Source organism: Xiphophorus hellerii, chromosome 11 (assembly GCF_003331165.1).
Source record: "Xiphophorus hellerii strain 12219 chromosome 11, Xiphophorus_hellerii-4.1, whole genome shotgun sequence".
Taxonomy (NCBI): Eukaryota; Metazoa; Chordata; class Actinopteri; order Cyprinodontiformes; family Poeciliidae; genus Xiphophorus; species Xiphophorus hellerii.
In genome coordinates, this window is record NC_045682.1 from 670,655 (window position 1) to 688,362 (window position 17,708).

Here is a 17,708-nt window from a genome sequence, read left to right on the forward strand (position 1 = left end):
AACCCGAACAGGTGATCGACTCAAAACCACTCGTACCACTCAAACCACGCGGCCTCTCTGGTAAGGTCCAAGAACCTTACCAGAGGGGCCGCTTTTCATTGGCTGATGCCCATTCTACGTTGTCTCGTGCGTGGCCGTCTCACAAACACACGCTTCTCGTTAGCTAAGTACAGCATAATGGCAGAACTGATACAACTTCTACACCTTGAAGCCTGTCTGCTACACAGTCTTACGTTAGCTAAACAGATCAATATGCAATGTGTCTGTATCTGACATACACTAAAGATTTTATTTTAGCAGAAAAGGCTTTGGACTAAACTGTTACTCGTGTTAGCCACTCTAGCACCAAGTACAGCTAGTCAATCAACCATGGCTGTGTTCAGGGAAGCGCTGATTAATAACCGAGAAATAAATATCAAGCCTGGAAACTTGATATCGTAACGGACTGAATGTTATGTTTTTAACGTAATCTTTGCTCGTCTTGCGGGGCGCAGGCGGTTGCCACGGTAACAGGTGTGCTTAAACTACAAAGAGAGAGAGAGAGTAAAAAGGTAGGAGTGGTTTTGAGTTGATCACCTGCTCGGGTTATTTTACCTTTGTTTCCCTTTGCTGTGGCGCAATTACAGCCGCTGTAGTTTCTAAACGTTGGACTAATTACCTCGTTCGTTTGTGAGTTTACGTCATTCACAACAAACATCAATTGGAACAAATATATTTCATAAAATTTTAACAAACAAATGGCTTCTACCGCGGTAATTATGTGAAATTAAAATAATTATATCCCAGCTTCAGAAGATTTGCCTTTACCTTTACAGAGCTCTTTGGTTCCTCCTATCAGTCTGTAGCTTCTCATATTGACGTCATCAAACCAAATTTCAGATCTACCATAACTGACTGACACCTGCTGGCCTCAGGTTTGCAACCAGCTTGTGACTAAGAAACCAGTAACCTCCTCCCAGATGATGACATGAACTTGTTAGTTCCTCTGTCCATTGTAGTAGCTGATATATTGTGAAAATCTGGTAGAAATGATGCACTAATCGAGTCATGTTTACATAGAAACAACGCGCCGCGAGGTTTTGTTTGTGAGACTTGCGGTCTCGTGGGTCGGTTGTGGGCGGAGCTTGGTAAGGTCCATAGAAGCTACAACCTTCTTTGATCTTAAACTGGTAGAACATGTAGGAAATGGTGAAAACATAGATGCTGGTGTCCATGTAGGATTACAGCAAGTCAGCAGGTCAAATGCATGCATTCAGTTTTCCAAACAAACGTATAAAAGAGGACAATGGTCAAAATTCTAAAGCAGTTGTGCTTATTAGTTCTTGTTAGCTAATGTGATAAACTAACACTCATATCGTCGTTGCTTCTTATCAAATCAGTAAAAGCAGGTAATATTAGTAAAGAAAACATCAATGTCTTTCTCAATAAATATAATTCTAGTATCCTATTGACATGAAATTCACATCAGATGTGATGTAGTAAGACGAGTAATCCATACGTACAGCAAAAATAAAAAATGTTACTCCATAAGTTAAGCTATGTGAAATTAAGTGTAATGGTACAAGAAAAAAAAGGCATTCAACACAAAAAGAATAACCTACAAAACTAGGTTATGTCAGAAAGATCTCACAAGATTAAAATATTATGTTTCTAGTTGAGCTATCTCACGAGCACTAGTCACTAGCAGTCATGAAGCCTGATGTAGTTGTTATACCCCAGCTACTTTTAATAATTTTTGGCAGCATTTTGGGCTTCCATTAGAAACAAGAAAGAGGAAACCTTCCGAACCATGTCAGCACTGTGCTTAAATTACCCACTCCTGGCAAAACATGGTTTCCCACAGTGTATTAGTGGTCAAATGGCCCTCCCCACCATTGGTCTCATGAGATATTGTGGCACCTGCTTGTTCACCTCTGAATTTGGTAGGCTGGCCTCTCTGTTGACTTAATTTGTCCTCAGCACATTCCTTAGTCCTGAGTGAACGTAGTCTCCTACCGGAGACAGGCAGGAGACTACTTGCCTGTAGTAGTCTCCTGCCTGATCAGTTTATTTCCTTCAGCTATTAGACTGATGAACAATAGTTAAATGACTGGCATAACACAGACACTATCCACACAGCTACATAAAATGTTAAATCGTTTTAAAGAAAGAAAGCAAAACTGCAACAATGGCACAGTTAATCACCTAAGTTGCATCACAATCACACCTGTTGATGTGGCCAGCAACATGTAGGTAAGTGGGTAGATAGATAGGAAGGAAGAGAGGGAGTGAGAGACAATTTATATAGGAGACATCTTCAAGTTCTCAGTATCAAAAAGGAAATTTTCACAAAGTAAATAATACATTTCTGGAAGTGTGTTTCATAACTATATCATCTCAGTTTTTTATCCATAACTAAATTTGTTGACAGGTTTGATTTGATTATTATGATTAGATTTTTTTGTGTGTAGGTGACTAGGGGTGTTGCCAACATCTGGAATAAATTTTCTGTCAATAGCCCTATTAGATGTATTCAAATTGAGAAAAATGTTGATATATTAAATATTTATTTTACTAGGGTATGTGGTGCCATCTTCAAAGGAAAAGCAAAAAAAGAGTGACCTATCACAGTGACCCATTTTATCAAGTGTGAAAACATTCCATTAAATTTTGAGAGACACATACCGTTCAATGTCTTTAGATTTCATGATGTGGTTTTTTGCCGCTGTCACCTTCCATGATCCAAAAGTGAAATCCTGCTTACTGCTCTTGAAGCCATGCAACATCATTGCTAAAAGGGATACCAACAACAAGACAATTAGGTGATTTAAAAATGTTTTAGTGGCAGAAAACAAAACTGTTTTGGTGAGCTATCCACAAAAGAATATTTATTTTGCTTATGCATTTGCCCAGGACAGCATCAGGAAGGGATGGGGCACCCAAAAACTAGAAAATAAAATATGTTTTATCTGTCAGTTGTCTCCTAAAAAAGTTTGCTACTACTAACTACTTGCATGAATGTGTAGAGGAGTAAGTTTCCTTAACGGTGAGTACTGGCAGACTACTACCTGCTTTCTGCTACAAAAAAAATAATCAGATAACTGTCCATCCATCCATCCATCCATCTTCTTCCGCTTATCCGAGGTCGGGTCGCGGGGGTAGCAGCTTCAGAAGGGAGGCCCAGACTTCCCTCTCCCCAGCCACTTCTTCTAGCTCCTCCGGGGGAATCCCGAGGCGTTCCCAGGCCAGCCGAGAGACATAGTCCCTCCAGCGTGTCCTGGGTCTTCCCCGGGGCCTCCTCCCGGTGGGACGTGCCCGGAACACCTCACCAGGGAGGCGTCTAGGAGGCATCCTGACCAGATGCCCGAGCCACCTCAACTGGCTCCTCTCGATGTGAAGGAGCAGCGGCTCTACTCTGAGTCCCTCCCGGATGACTGAGCTTCTCACCCTATCTCTAAGGGAGAGCCCAGCCACCCTACGGAGAAAACCCATTTCGGCCGCTTGTATCCGCGATCTCGTTCTTTCGGTCATGACCCAAAGCTCATGACCATAGATGAGGGTGGGAACGTAGATCGACCGGTAAATCGAGAGCTTCGCTTTTTGGCTCAGCTCTCTCTTCACCACGACGGACCGGTACAGCGCCCGCTTGACAGCAGACGCTGCGCCAATCCGCCTGTCGATCTCCCGCTCCCTTCTTCCCCCATTCGTGAACAAGATCCCGAGATACTTAAACTCCTCCACTTGGGGCAGGACACCCCCCCTGACCCGGAGAAGGCACTCTACCCTTTTCCGGCTCAAGACCATGGCCTCGGATTTGGAGGCACTGATCCTCATCCCGGCCGCGTCACACTCGGCTGCGAACCGCTCCAGCGAGAGCTGCAGATCACGATCTGATGAAGCCAAAAGGACCACATCGTCTGCAAAAAGCAGAGATGAGATCCTAAGGCCACCAAATCGGATCCCCTCAACACCTTGGCTGCGCCTGGAAATTCTGTCCATGAAAGTGATGAACAGAATCGGTGACAAAGGGCAGCCCTGGCGGAGTCCAACTCTCACCGGAAACGAGCCCGACTTACTGCCGGCAATGCGGACCAGACTCTGACACCGGTCATACAGGGACCTGACAGCCCGTATCAAAGGGCCCGGTACCCCATACTCCCGGAGAACCCCCCACAGGGCTCCCCGAGGGACACGGTCGAACGCCTTCTCCAGGTCCACAAAACACATGTAGACTGGTTGGGCGAACTCCCATGCACCCTCCAGGACCCTGCCGAGGGTGTAGAGCTGGTCCAGCGTTCCACGACCAGGACGAAAACCACACTGCTCTTCCTGAATCCGAGGTTCGACTATCCGACGGACCCTCCTCTCCAGGACCCCTGAATAGACCTTGCCAGGGAGGCTTAAGAGTGTGACCCCTCTATAATTGGAGCACACCCTCCGGTCCCCCTTTTTGAACAGGGGGACCACCACCCCAGTCTGCCAATCCAGGGGAACTGCCCCCGATGTCCATGCGACATTGCAGAGTCGCGTCAACCAACACAACCCTACAACATCCAGAGCCTTAAGAAACTCCGGGCGGATCTCATCCACCCCCGGGGCCCTGCCACCGAGGAGCTTTTTAACCACCTCGGCGACCTCGTCCCCAGAGATTGGAGAGCCCAACCCAGAGTCCCCAGGCTCCGCTTCCTCAGTGGAAGGCATGTTGGTGGGATTGAGGAGGTCTTCGAAGTACTCTGCCCACCGGCCCACAACGTCCCGAGTAGAGGTCAGCAGCACACCATCCCCACTATAAACAGTGTTGGTGCTGCACCGCTTCCCCCCCCTGAGACGCCGGATGGTGGACCAGAATCGCCTCGAAGCCGTACGGAAGTCTTTCTCCATGGCCTCTCCAAACTCCTCCCACGCCCGGGTTTTTGCCTCAGCAACCGCCCGAGCCGCATGCCGCTTCGCCCGCCGGTACCCATCAGCTGCTTCCGGAGTCCCACAGGCCAAAAAGGCCCGATAGGACTCCTTCTTCAGCCTGACGGCATCCCTCACCGAAGGTGTCCACCAGCGGGTTCGAGGGTTGCCGCCGCGACAGGCACCGACAACCTTGCGGCCACAGCTCCGATCGGCCGCCTCGACAATGGAGGCACGGAACACGGTCCACTCAGACTCCATGTCCCCCACCTCCCCCGGGACGTGTTCGAAGTTTTGCCGGAGATGGGAGTTAAAGCTCCGTCTCACAGGGGATTCCGCCAGACGTTCCCAGCAGACCCTCACAACACGTTTGGGCCTGCCAGGTCTGACCGGCTTTCGCCCCCACCACCGGAGCCAACTCACCACCAGGTAGTGGTCAGTGGACAGCTCCGCACCTCTCTTCACCCGAGTGTCCAAGACATACGGCCGCAGATCCGATGAAACGATGACAAAGTCGATCATCGAACTGCGGCCTAGGGTGTCCTGGTGCCAAGTGCACATATGGACACCCTTATGCTTGAACATGGTGTTCGTTATGGACAATCCATGGCGAGCACAGAAGTCCAGCAACAGAACACCGCTCGAGTTCAGGTCGGGCGGGCCGTTCCTCCCAACCACGCCCCTCCAGGTCTCACTGTCATTGCCCACGTGAGCGTTGAAGTCCCCCAGCAGAACAAGGGAGTCCCCAGGAGGAGCACTCTCCAGTACCCCCTCTAAGGACTCCAAAAAGGGTGGGTAATCTGAACTGTCGTTCGGCCCGTAAGCACAAACGACAGTCAGAACCCGTCCCCCCACCCGTAAGCGGAGGGATGCTACCCTCTCGTTCACCGGGGTAAACCCCAACGTACAGGCGCCGAGATGGGGAGCAACAAGTATGCCCACTCCTGCCCGACGCCTCTCACCTTGGGCAACTCCAGAGTGGAAGTATGTCCAGCCCCTCTCAAGGAGACTGGTTCCAGAACCAGAGCCGTGCGTCGAGGTGAGACCGACTATTTCTAGCCGGAACCTCTCGACCTCACGCACTAGCTCCGGCTCCTTCCCCACCAGAGAGGTGACATTCCACGTCCCAAGAGCCAGTTTCTGCAACCGAGGATCGGACCGCCAGGGTCCCCTCCCTCTGCTGCCACCCATCCCACACTGCACCCGACCCCTTTGGCCCCTCCCACGGGTGGTGGGCCCATGGGAGGGGGGGCCCATGTTTCCTCTTCGGGCTGAGCCCGGCCGGGCTCCATGGGTAAAAGCCCGGCCACCAGACGCTCGCCATCGTGCCCCCCCTCCAGGCCTGGCTCCAGAGTGGGGCCCCGGTGACCCGCGTCCGGGCGAGGGAACACCAAGTCCAAAGTTTTCCTTCATCATTGGGGTCTTTGGGCTGCTCTTTGTCTGGTCCCTCACCTAGGACCTGTCTGCCTTGGGTGACCCTACCAGGGGCATGAAGCCCCAGACAGCATAGCTCCTAGGATCATTGGGACACTCAAACCCCTCCACCACGATAAGGTGGCAGCCCATGGAGGAGATCAGATAACTGCTTGCATTTTAATTGGTTGGAGTGCGGCAAGAGGGGCTTGCACAACTGCGTGCATATTTATATTTCAAACTTACAACGTTAGTGATTAAACGATTAATCAATTAATCAATCAATTAATCAATTAATCAATGCCTCTACCTTCAAACGTATTGATAAAATATCTTCTATAAAGTTATGTGCCTGAATAACACACATTGCATCAATAGTTCTGTGCTTGTAAACTCAATAGACTCAGGTGGCCTAATTCTTTTAGACTTCTCATCATTAAATTACACATTTAAAGTGTAACTAACCCCCTCTGAAAGCAAAACCCCACCCCTGGCAAATTTTAAAAAATTTCAGTAGAGTGGACCAAGCCAAGAGGCAAAGCCAAGTGTAGTGCTGTGAAGAACAAAATTTGCACAGAAACATAGAGACCCCTAAATAACCTATTTAGACAGTTTGTCAACAAAACCATTTGATTTGGGGGTTAGTTTTACTTTAACGTAATCTTTAATTACGTTAAAAAATTTAATTCTTTATCCAATCTTCAATTGGATAAAGAATGTTTTATTGTGGAATTTTAATCCTAATTATATTTTATATTTTATCTAAATTTGGTGTACTTTCATTTTTACTTATGTCAAGCAGTAATATAGAAAAACCTCCCCTAAAACTTGCCAACTAAGTTATTGTAAATTCCTATTTACAATAACCACTTTTTGGCTAAGATCCACTACTCTAGACTCCATTGGCAGCGTGCTTTGCACCACTGCATCCGACGCTTTGCATTACACTTATGGCTCAGATCCCATGTGTCAAACTCAAGGCCGGGGGGCCAAGTATGGCCCTCCAAAGCTTTTTATGTTGCCCTCTGGACTCTAAAGGAACACATAAATAGAACCGTCAAAAAAGATGACAGTGTGCTTAAATATTATTTCATCAATAAAATCAAAGCAGTTTTTTAGTTTACTGCCAAATTACATCAATCAGTCCCTCCACTTTCTTGCGAATTATTGTGGAAATTTACATAAAAATCAACAAATCCCTGTGCTAATGCATAATTGTAAGTTTATTGCAGATTTTGGGCAAAATGATGAAAACTATTGGATCCACGTATTTTTATTCCCACTTACAGGTGGATGCATTTCTTACTTCTACGAAGCAGCTGACTCATCCTCACATGATGTCAAGTTAAAATCCATAACAAGTAATAAAAAGTTGCATTTTTCCATTATAAGTAAGTGCAAATATTTCTAAATTGATTGTTATTGCAAAAAAAAAAAAGCCCTAAACAGCCACAAAATCATGGAGGGACTGAAAAGACGTTCAATATTATTTCATTTTAAGAATTTATTTACATTTTAACAGTTGGTTAATGAGTTTTAGCAATAGATTCTGGCACAACCGGCCCTCTAAGAACATTCCTTATACTGATTTGACCCAAAACGAAATTGAGTTCGACACCCCTGGCTTAGATGCAGCTGCATGGGGAACCCATTCCATGAAGCTCTCTGTGCACTGTTCTTGAGCTAATCTTAAGGCCACATGAAGCTTGGAGGTCTGTAGTGATTGACTCTGCAGAAAGTTGGCAACCTCTTCGCACTATGCGTTTCAGTATCCGCTGACCCCGCTCCATCAGTTTACGTGGCCTTCCACTTTGTGGCTGAGTTCTTGTCATTCCCAAACACTTCCATTTTCTTACATTACAGCTGACTGGAATATTTAGGAGCGAGGACATTTCATGACTGGATTAGTTGCACAGTTCCACGCTGGAATCCACTGAGGTCCTGAGAGCAACCCATCTTCCACAAATGTTTGTGAAAACAGTCTGCATGCCTGGGTGATTCACCTGTGACCACGGAAGTGATTGAAGCATCTGATTCCGATCATTTGGATGGGTGAGCAAATAATTTTGGCAATAGTGTAAATATATGCACAATGCATTCCATTAATCTCGGCGCCCCCTGTTTCGTACACTGCATTTATAAAATTACTCAGAAATAAAAAATAAAAGATAAAAAATCGCACTGAACAGCTCGTTCTAGTTATACTATACTACCGCGTCGTGACGCGGAGCTGTCATCGTTCCAGAATGCCATTTCTATAGTTTCTTCGCACCACATTGTACTACCTTAAAACTTATTGTGGTGAAGCTCGCAAGTAAATAGTACATGATGATGGTGAAGTGGGTTCTGGCAACCCATTACAAAAACGGGAAACAGTTTTGGTTTAACAATCAAAAGCCACAATATTTTCAAGCGCTTCAGTAAGCATCACTTACTGTAATCAAAGAAATACCGAAAGTAAAAAGAGATACACCTAAAGCGGGCAAAAATATAGTTAAAGGTTACCTAACGTCCTTATTAAGAGGAGAGATTTGGATCTTTATCTTTTCCCTTTCTTCTTCTTCTTCTTCTTCTTTTCCCCGACCCTTCTTCTTCTTCTTTTGTGTTTTATTGGTAGATGGCAACCAACTTCAGGTGCATTCACCGCCGCCTACTGGACTGGAGTGTGGTCATCAACGATACTCACATGGAATTTAATATTACGCACCTCCATGAAAGAAAGAAATAAAACATAAAAGAGTAAAAAATCAAATAATACGCACCACAATTGTGTGTATGAGTGTGCAAATTCACACACTCTCTCTTTTTCTCTCTCACACACACACACACGCCCAGCCCCACACACAAACACATATATGCAAATGTATGTACACGCATACACACATACATACACACACATACATATATACTTTTAAATATAATTAAATAACCTATAATTTTTTTTAAAAAGTCTGATTAAGTGATGTCTAACAGATTTAGATTCATATCCTAAAATATTATAGAAAATCTTTTTCCCTTGTGTTTAGTATTGACTGTAAATGCTAACGTTCTTCTGAATATTTATCACATTCTAGTGAGACATGTTCCACTGTTTCCCTCTGATTAGAATAATTACAAGTCTGTTTCATGTTTTCCTATTTTATGAAAACTAGTGCTTCTCAGCATTTCTATGCTGTTTCAAAGCTAATAAGGCTGAAAATTGAATTGTGTGCTGAAAATTCACATATTGTTCATTTTTCAATTCTTTCTCTGAGATAAAGCTTTTTCGGTCACTCACTCACTCACTCACTCACTCACTCACTCACTCACTCACTCACTCACTCACTCACTCACTCACTCACTCACTCACTCACTCACTCACTCACTCACTCACTCACTCACTCACTCACTCACTCACTCACTCCATCCATCCATCCATCCATCCATCCATCCATCCATCCATCCATCTTCTTCCGCTTATCCGGGATCGGGTCTTGGGGGTAGCAGCTTCAGAAGGGAGGCCCAGACTTCCCTCTCCCCAGCCACTTCTTCCAGCTCTTCCGGGGGAATCCCAAGGCGTTCCCAGGCCAGCCGAGAGACATAGTCTCTCCAGCATGTCCTGGGTCTTCCCCGGGGCCTCCTCCTGGTGGGATGTGGCCCGAATACCTCACCAGGGAGGCGTCCAGGAGGCATCCTGACCAGATGCCCGAGCCACCTCAACTGGCTCCTCTCGATGTGAAGGAGCAGTGGCTCTACTCTGACTCCTTCCCGGATGACTGAGCTTCTCACCCTATCTCTAAGCGAGAGCCCAGACACCCTACGGAGAAAACCCATTTCGGCTGCTTGTATCCGCGATCTCGTTCTTTCGGTCATGACCCAAAGCTCATGACCATAGATGAGGGTGGGAACGTAGATCAACCGGTAAATCGAGAGCCTCGCTTTTTGGCTCACGACGGACCGGTACAGTGCCCGCTTGACGGCAGATGCTGCGCCAATCCGCCTGTCGATCTCCCGCTCCCTTCTTCCCTCATTCGTGAACAAGATACCGAGATACTTGAACTCCTCCACTTGGGGCAGGACATCCCCCCCGACTCGGAGAAGGCACTCTACCCTTTTCTGGCTCAAGACCATGGCCTCGGATTTGGAGGCACTGATCCTCATCCCGGCCGCTTCACACTCGGCTGCGAACCGCTCCAGCGAGAGCTGCAGATCACGTCCTGATGGAGCCAACAGGACCACATCGTCTGCAAAAAGCAGAGATGAGATCCTAAGGTCACCAAAACGGATCCCCTCAACACCTTGGCTGCGCCTACAAATTCTGTCCATAAAAATAATGAACAGAATCGGTGACAAAGGGAATCCCTGGCGGAGTCCAACTCTCACCGGAAACGAGCCCCACTTACTGCCGGCAATGCGGACCAGACTCTGACACTGGTCATACAGGGACCTGACAGCCCGTATCAAGGGGCCCGGTACCCCATACTCCCGGAGGACTCCCCACAGGGCTCCCTGAGGGACAGGTTGAACGCTTTCTCCAAGTCCACAAAACACATGTAGACTGGTTGGGCGAACTCCCATGCCCCCTCCAGGACCCTGCCGAGGGTGTAGAGCTGGTCCAGTGTTCCACGACCAGGACGAAAACCACACTGCTCTTCCTGAATCCGATGTTCGACTATCCGACGGACCCTCCTCTCCAGGACTGAATAAACCTTGCCAGGGAGGCTTAAGAGTGTGACCCCCCTATAATTGGAGCACACCCTCCGGTCCCCCTTTTTGAACAGGGGAACCACCACCCCAGTCTACCAATCCATGGAAACTGCCCCCGATGTCCATGCGATATTGCAGAGCCGCGTCAGCCAACACAACCCTAAAACATCCAGAGCTTTAAGGAACTCCGGGCGGATCTCATCCACCCCCGGGGCCTTGCCACCGAGGAGCTTTTTAACCACCTCGGCGACCTCGTCCCCAGAGATTGGAGAGCCCAACCCAGAGTCCCCAGACTCAGCTTCCTCAATGGAAGGCATGTTGGTGGGATTGAGGAGGTCTTCGAAGTATTCTGCCCACCGACCCACAACATCCCGAGTCAAGGTCAGCAGCACACCATCCCCACTATAAACAGTGTTGGTGCTGCACTGCTTCCCCCTCCTGAGACGCCGGATGGTGGACCAGAATTGCTTCGAAGCCGTACAGAAGTCTTTCTCAATGGCCTCTCCAAACTCCTTCCACACCCGAGTTTTTGCCTCAGCGACCACCTGAGCCGCATGCCGCTTCGCCCGCCGGTACCCATCAGCTGCATCCGGAGTCCCGCAGGCCAAAAAGGCCTGATAGGACTCCTTCTTCAGCCTGACAGCATCCCTCACCGAAGGTGTCCACCTACGGGTTCGAGGGTTGCCGCCACGACAGGCACCGACAACCTTGCGGCCACAGCTCAGATGAGCCGCCTCAACAATGGAGGCACGGAACATGGTCCACTCAGACTCAATGTCCCCTACTTCCCCCGGAACGTGTTCAAATTTCTGCCGGAGATGGGTGTTAAAGCTCCGTCTCACAGGGGATTCCGCCAGACGTTCCCAGCAGACCCTCACAACACGTTTGGGCCTGCCAGGTCTGACCGGCTTCCTCCCCCACCACCGGAGCCAACTCACCACCAGGTAGTGGTCAGTGGACAGCTCTGCACCTCTCTTCACCCGAGTGTCCAAGACATACAGCCGCAGATCCGATGAAACGATGACAAAGTCGATCATCGAACTGCGGCCTAGGGTGTCCTGGTGCCAAGTGCACATATGGACACCCTTATGCTTGAACATGGTGTTCGTTATGGACAATCCGTGACGAGCACAGAAGTCCAACAACAGAATACCACTCGAGTTCAGATCGGGGGGGCCGTTCCTCCCAACTACGCCCCTCCAGGTCTCACTGTCATTGCCCACGTAAGCATTGAAGAACATATGGGGAACATATGTGACTGTTTGGGTATTGGGCAGCCAATTGCAAAATAAAGCATTAAAAACAATCTAGGATGATGTACTGTACAGAAATTGGGCAAAGAGGAATGGATAAGAGTCATAAAGTCCAACATTGTATGTTATAAATGAAATCCAAGTGCTGTCCTGTTGGCATACGGGGAATGCACACATTAACGACAAAGCAAGATTTCACATAAAGTAAAAAAAAAAAAGCAAGCATTATTTAGATTTACTCAAATTGAAGGTGGGAGTTTGTAAATAATGATTTGGAAAAAAAAAAAGAAGTATTTTTTTCCATATTTCTTACCAGGGATGCTAATAAATATGATCCGAAATAATATTTGATGAAGGACACATTTTACAAATTTCTTTTTAAGTATAAAAGTCCATCTAAGAAAACACACGTACCCTGATGTTGTCTCAAATCATAAAACTTTATTTTCTTGCAAAAATAATCCATCTCTCAGCAGGTCATTGACTGCAGACGGTTCTCTGGAAGAGATTCACGCTACTAAGATAAGGTTCACTCTAAATTAACCAACAAATCAAACTGCGCTCAGTCACTGGCTCCACATGGACTGTCTGCACGCCGATTAGTTGCAGTAGTTCTGCAGGTCAAAGATACTGCAGGGCCTGTGGCAGCACTGCTCGACGATGCCTGACCTCTTAACCATCATCTCCATCTGGTCCTTAAAAGCCAACTCAGCCACCTCGTTCTCACCGCCATGAGTCGACCCTGTGCCTGTCTTTGAAGGGAGGAACCCTGGAGGAGAAAAACAAAGAGAAGAAAGGGTTCAAATAGAAAATCATTGACTAGAAACACAGGGGGGGAAGTACTGATGCATGTTGTTGATTGGTATTAAACAAGAGGTAACAGTCACCTATCACATTAGTAATAACAATATATAAAGAAAATAACATATATTTTAAAATCCAGCACAAGAAGGAAGCAGAACTGAACATCCTAACCTGAGTGGGACACAATGGATTCGCAATTTGAAGCCTTGAAAAAAGGGTTCAGAGGACCACAAATAAGAGCAAAGGTAAGGATATTGTCACTTTTCTATGTTATTTGCCATCGTCGTTTTTCGCCAAAAGTGATTTTGGCAAAAAAATGAATTAGGTCATTATTTTAGGCAGGTGACTAAAATAATGGTCATCTGAGAAAGAGTCACAGACGACCAGAATAATTACATAATATATGCATGGCAACAAGGAAGAAACCCCTTGAAAAGCTTGCTTGGAACAAAACATGTTTATAAACAGATATAACATATTCACAAAAATAATAAAGGGATTAAAAAATACACTGCACATAAAAGAGCCAAATAACAGTTTAAAAATGTGATTTCCAACACAAAAGTCCTGCTTAGAGCATTTAGAGTTACTATTTTGTTTCTTTACTTAAAAAGCTGGGGGGGGGGTTTACTTTTTTTTTCTCCAACAAATAAAAGTGGTAAAATTTTGATGTCTCACCCAGGAGATGGTCCACATCCCTCTTGGGGCTGTAGAAGAAGCCTCTGTCCCCACAGACCAGGTAGAGAGCGTCAACCAGGTGAGAACCGCATAGATGCTGCGGCGGTGCAACGCCCTGGGAGCCGGGCCACGATACAACCAGTAAGACCAGCAGAGAGAAGGACTGAAGCCACAATGCTGCCATGCTGGAGGAGAACTGAAGACACACAGACAGATTCTTTAGACAAGAGCAGCAAAACAAAGAGGAGGTCATCAGGAGAGGTGGAGAAGAATCACTCACTTGTCGTGAGTCTAAGGAGGAGGTGAAGCTCTGATGAAGACTAAGAGCAAAGGCAGCTGAGAGCAGGTTAGTGTGAGGCGGAATGAAAGGAGTCGCCTCCTTTTATAACCCAACACTTCTTCAAACACAAGCCCAACCCCACTTTCTCAGTTCTTTAGTTTTACAATGGAAACATGCATCTGATGAAGCAATTCAAGGCACAAGTTCATGATAAAAACAAACAGAAAATGCTCTTCATGTCACTTGTTTTATGTAAGCAAATACATATTTTAAAGGTAAATAAATGTAAGTCTGACTGAGTCCAAAAAGACTTAGAAACTATAATGATGGTGTGACGTCTGTGAACTAAGCTGCTGGTCAGCATATGCTCAGTACCACTTTGTATTTCTGATTGAGTGGTTCCAGCACTTACTAAAGCAAACAAGAGCTAATGAGCCAAAATAATCCAATCACCTCATACTGACAAATATTGATCTGCTAATAACCTTCTGCTCCATCTGCTGAAGTTAAAGAAGTTGAATCCAATCCCTTCCGAGTTTGGATTTCTAATCAGTTTCTATCTGATAAGTGTTTTTGTTGTTTTTCTTTCTGGCCTGAAATAGTAAACAAGATACAAATACAATTAGGACTTAAAGGTGGCAATAATTGGGATTTGTTGCTTCAAAAATGGTTTATTTAGTAGTTTTATTAAGAATCTTTTCACCTTACCTTCAGATTATAAGGAACACCAATAATGCTTTCTTCATGTCCTTGCTACATTTTTTAATTGGAAAAACCCAATTATGATTTAATTACACTAAATTAGTGAAAGATTAGTCTACACCAGGGACCAGTGAAATAGGATTTTTGCCTTCTACAACATATTTTTATTTCAAAAAATGTATTAAAAGGACAATATTATGTATTTTCCAGGTACCTAGTGCCACTTTATAGTACAATCAAGTAACTGTGTTACCTTCAGTTATTAGAAAAATGCTGCAGATATCAAATATGACTTAAAAGAAATTTTACTTCATAATTTAATGCCTTGAAATGGGATCTCTATCTCTTTAAAAACTCCTGTTCTTTCTCAAATTCAGGATATCACATCGCTCCTCTATTAACACTTTAACGTTTTCACCAGAGTTTCACTGAATAGCAGCTCGTATAATGAGCTCAGAAGATGCGTAGTTCCACCAAATGTTTGCTAAATTTTGCTGACTAGTTTGAAGGAACTGAGTGAGGGAAGGGTGCTCTGTGAGGCTGAAGCTCAGAAGCATAGAAACTGCAGCCACCCAGGCATTTTGCACAGCTGAATAGCTTCCATAGAGCTTAAAAGATTTCTCAAACAGGTAAAGAATCAAGGCAACTCTCCAGGTATATTTTTGATGAGGGAATAACATTATACACATAATGCAAATCTAAAAAAAAAGATTTTGCATACTGCTGGCCCTCTAAAGAGCTGGAATAACGTTGCTCAGAGTGAATCTAGTGTTCCTTTGCAACAGAAAGGCAGGCAATTCTATACAAAATGGATAATTTATTTGCGATTGTTTAAATCATGTGTGCCCAAAGTCGGTCCTCCAGTTTTCCTGCATGTTTTAGTTCTCTCCCTGAATCAAATGATGGCTCATTAGAAGGCCTAAGAAGAACACTGACATGCTGAAAAGGTTCTTGGTACTACCAGGGAGAAAACTAAAACGTGCAGGATGCCGGCCCTCTAGGACCGACTTTGGGCACCCCTGGTTTAAATGAATGCAGCACAGATAAAGTAAGAAGTATAAAGCAGGAAAACAAAAGTATTTTTTTCCATGTATAAAACAAACTGAAATTCATTCAACCATTTAATATATAAACAGGTAAGGAGCAGAAAAAAAATATTTAACAAGCAGAGAGTAAAATGTCTGTGTGCTAGAGTTTTCTTATTTGTATTTAAAGTGGTTAACTAAATTTAGCTTAGTGGTAAACTTGTCAGGACTTTGGGTTTTTGGGTTGGTTTTGCTTCTCATTTTATTTAGCTTCATGTTTTAGTTCACTTCAGTTTATCCCTTCATGGTCCTTTTGATATTATTTGAGGTATTTAGTGAAATAAGAATTCTTATTGCTTTCCTTATTTTCAGTCCTTAAGGTAATTTCTTTGTTTAGATCTCCTAGTTTCTCTAGCTCTATGTTCCTTAGTTTTTATTGTTGTTAGATCAGCCTTGTTTTAATTTAGGTTCTCTCATATCTTTCTCTCCTAGTTCATCAGGTTTTCCTTACTCTTAGTAAGTAGTATTTTTCAGTTCCCAGTTTCCTCCCTTTGGTGTTCCCAGCAGATCTCCTTAGTTTCCACCTTCTCCCCGCCCCTCAGCCAGCTCCTGTGCCAACTACTGCAATCACTCTTCTCATCTAGCTAGGCACCAGTCCATCTCATCACCCTGATTGTTGTTCCCTTGTGTTTCCAGTTTGTTTTGTTTTTGGATTTTGGATTTTTTGTTGGTTAATTTTCTTCATTAAGACATTCATTTATTTCTACGTCTACTGCCTGCTGCGTTTGGGTCCACCGCCACACCACATCGTGACAAAACTAAGCTTAAAAAAATTATTCACAAAAATATTTTTTGTAGTTTTCTCCTGTAGGACACACAAATTCTAGGACTTTATTTAGGATTTTGAATAGGTTTTTATGTCAGTCTCCCTACTTGTGCCAAAGCCCAACACTTGTCTGAACATTGAGAACTACAAGTATATTAGTAGCTTTAACCTCAAGACAAACTTAATTTATACCATAGCTCAAACTATTATACCACATAAGGGCAATTTGGTATAATAATGAGTCCTATAAAGCCTATAGTTTTCAGAAGGTATGTGATTACACTAGAAAAAGATCTTATGTGCTTGTACAAAAAACACACACACACACTACCTAATGGATGTCACTGAGGTGCTGACGGAGCTTTTGTGAGAGGATGTTTGTCACTTTCAATGGAAACTCAATGGGCTGGAAAATGTTAATGGAGATCTTAGAAGATAGAACTTGGAATACTTTTGTAGAGATGTGTTTCATGTACTTTGTAATGCATACACACACATATAATAGATTGACAGCCCTAATATATTAGAATTGTCAATCAATTAAAAGAAATCTTACCAGATTTTCACACTTTAGAGCTGTGATTTATCAACTCTACTCAAAAAAATCACCATGCTTAAGTTTATAAGATTGAAATATAAAAAGACATGTTTACTTAAAAATGTTAAAGAAAATCTTTTGTGGACTCAAACTAAACACCTCAGATTTCCAGTTTTTTTTTAATTAAGAAAAAATTAAATCAAGTCATTTGTTTAAAATGTTAACTTATAATGTTAACTATAAACTGGTTGTGCTTGATGGAAGAATAATTTAGCATTGACATAAGTAAGCAACATGCTAGCTTGGTCTTATCCACTAATCTGTCACTGTGTTTAATATGGCTGTAAGAGACAGGTTCCATCAGACACAGCCAGCTTTTTACCTTGTTTGCTGTCCAGCAGGTTAATTTTTATGAGGGATTATTTTGTGGGGAGTTTCAAGAACTGAAGGTCTGACCCCCCGTGTGTCAGCATTCAACAAAATCATCTCCCAGCACCTGGTGAGCCAACCAGCTACCCTTAGGCTCAACTCCCCCCTTGCAACTGGCTGCTGGATTTCCTCGCAGACAGACCACAGCTTGTGAAAGATGGGAAAAATACTTCAAGGGTCATCTCCCTCTGCACTG

General features: G+C 44.7%; 2 protein-coding genes across 14 annotated transcripts in view; both read right to left on the minus strand.

The window, feature by feature from the left end:
* The window catches only part of tiprl (TIP41, TOR signaling pathway regulator-like (S. cerevisiae)), a 58,695-nt gene extending 49,786 nt beyond the window's left edge, over positions 1–8,909 (minus strand). For 11 of the 12 annotated variants that reach the window (XR_004340946.1, XM_032575894.1, XM_032575891.1 and 8 more), the window contains exons 1-2: positions 8,797–8,909; positions 2,665–2,770 (exon numbers count right to left, since the gene is read on the minus strand). Coding sequence is in view for 10 of the 12 variants with exons in the window: in XM_032575894.1 (XP_032431785.1) it covers positions 2,665–2,768 (104 nt within the window). In the remaining 2 variants the exon portion in view is untranslated. Of the gene's footprint in view, positions 1–2,664; positions 2,771–8,796 lie in introns of those variants that run through there. The other variant, XM_032575890.1, reaches the window with a different exon arrangement.
* A 3,742-nt stretch (positions 8,910–12,651) lies between these two features.
* On the minus strand, positions 12,652–14,102 carry ins (preproinsulin). Of its 2 annotated transcripts, XM_032575790.1 has the most exons (3): positions 13,993–14,102; positions 13,713–13,908; positions 12,652–12,999 (listed from the first exon to the last, which is right to left on the minus strand). In XM_032575790.1, the coding sequence occupies exons 2-3, from the start codon at positions 13,894–13,896 to the stop codon at positions 12,830–12,832; spliced, it is 354 nt and encodes a 117-aa protein (XP_032431681.1). In that variant the 5' UTR covers positions 13,897–13,908; positions 13,993–14,102; the 3' UTR covers positions 12,652–12,829. The 2 variants fall into 2 exon arrangements, with proteins under 2 accessions (XP_032431681.1, XP_032431680.1); XM_032575789.1 differs by lacking the exon at positions 13,993–14,102 and having other exon boundaries at positions 13,713–13,986.
* Positions 14,103–17,708: the final 3,606 nt, after the last annotated feature.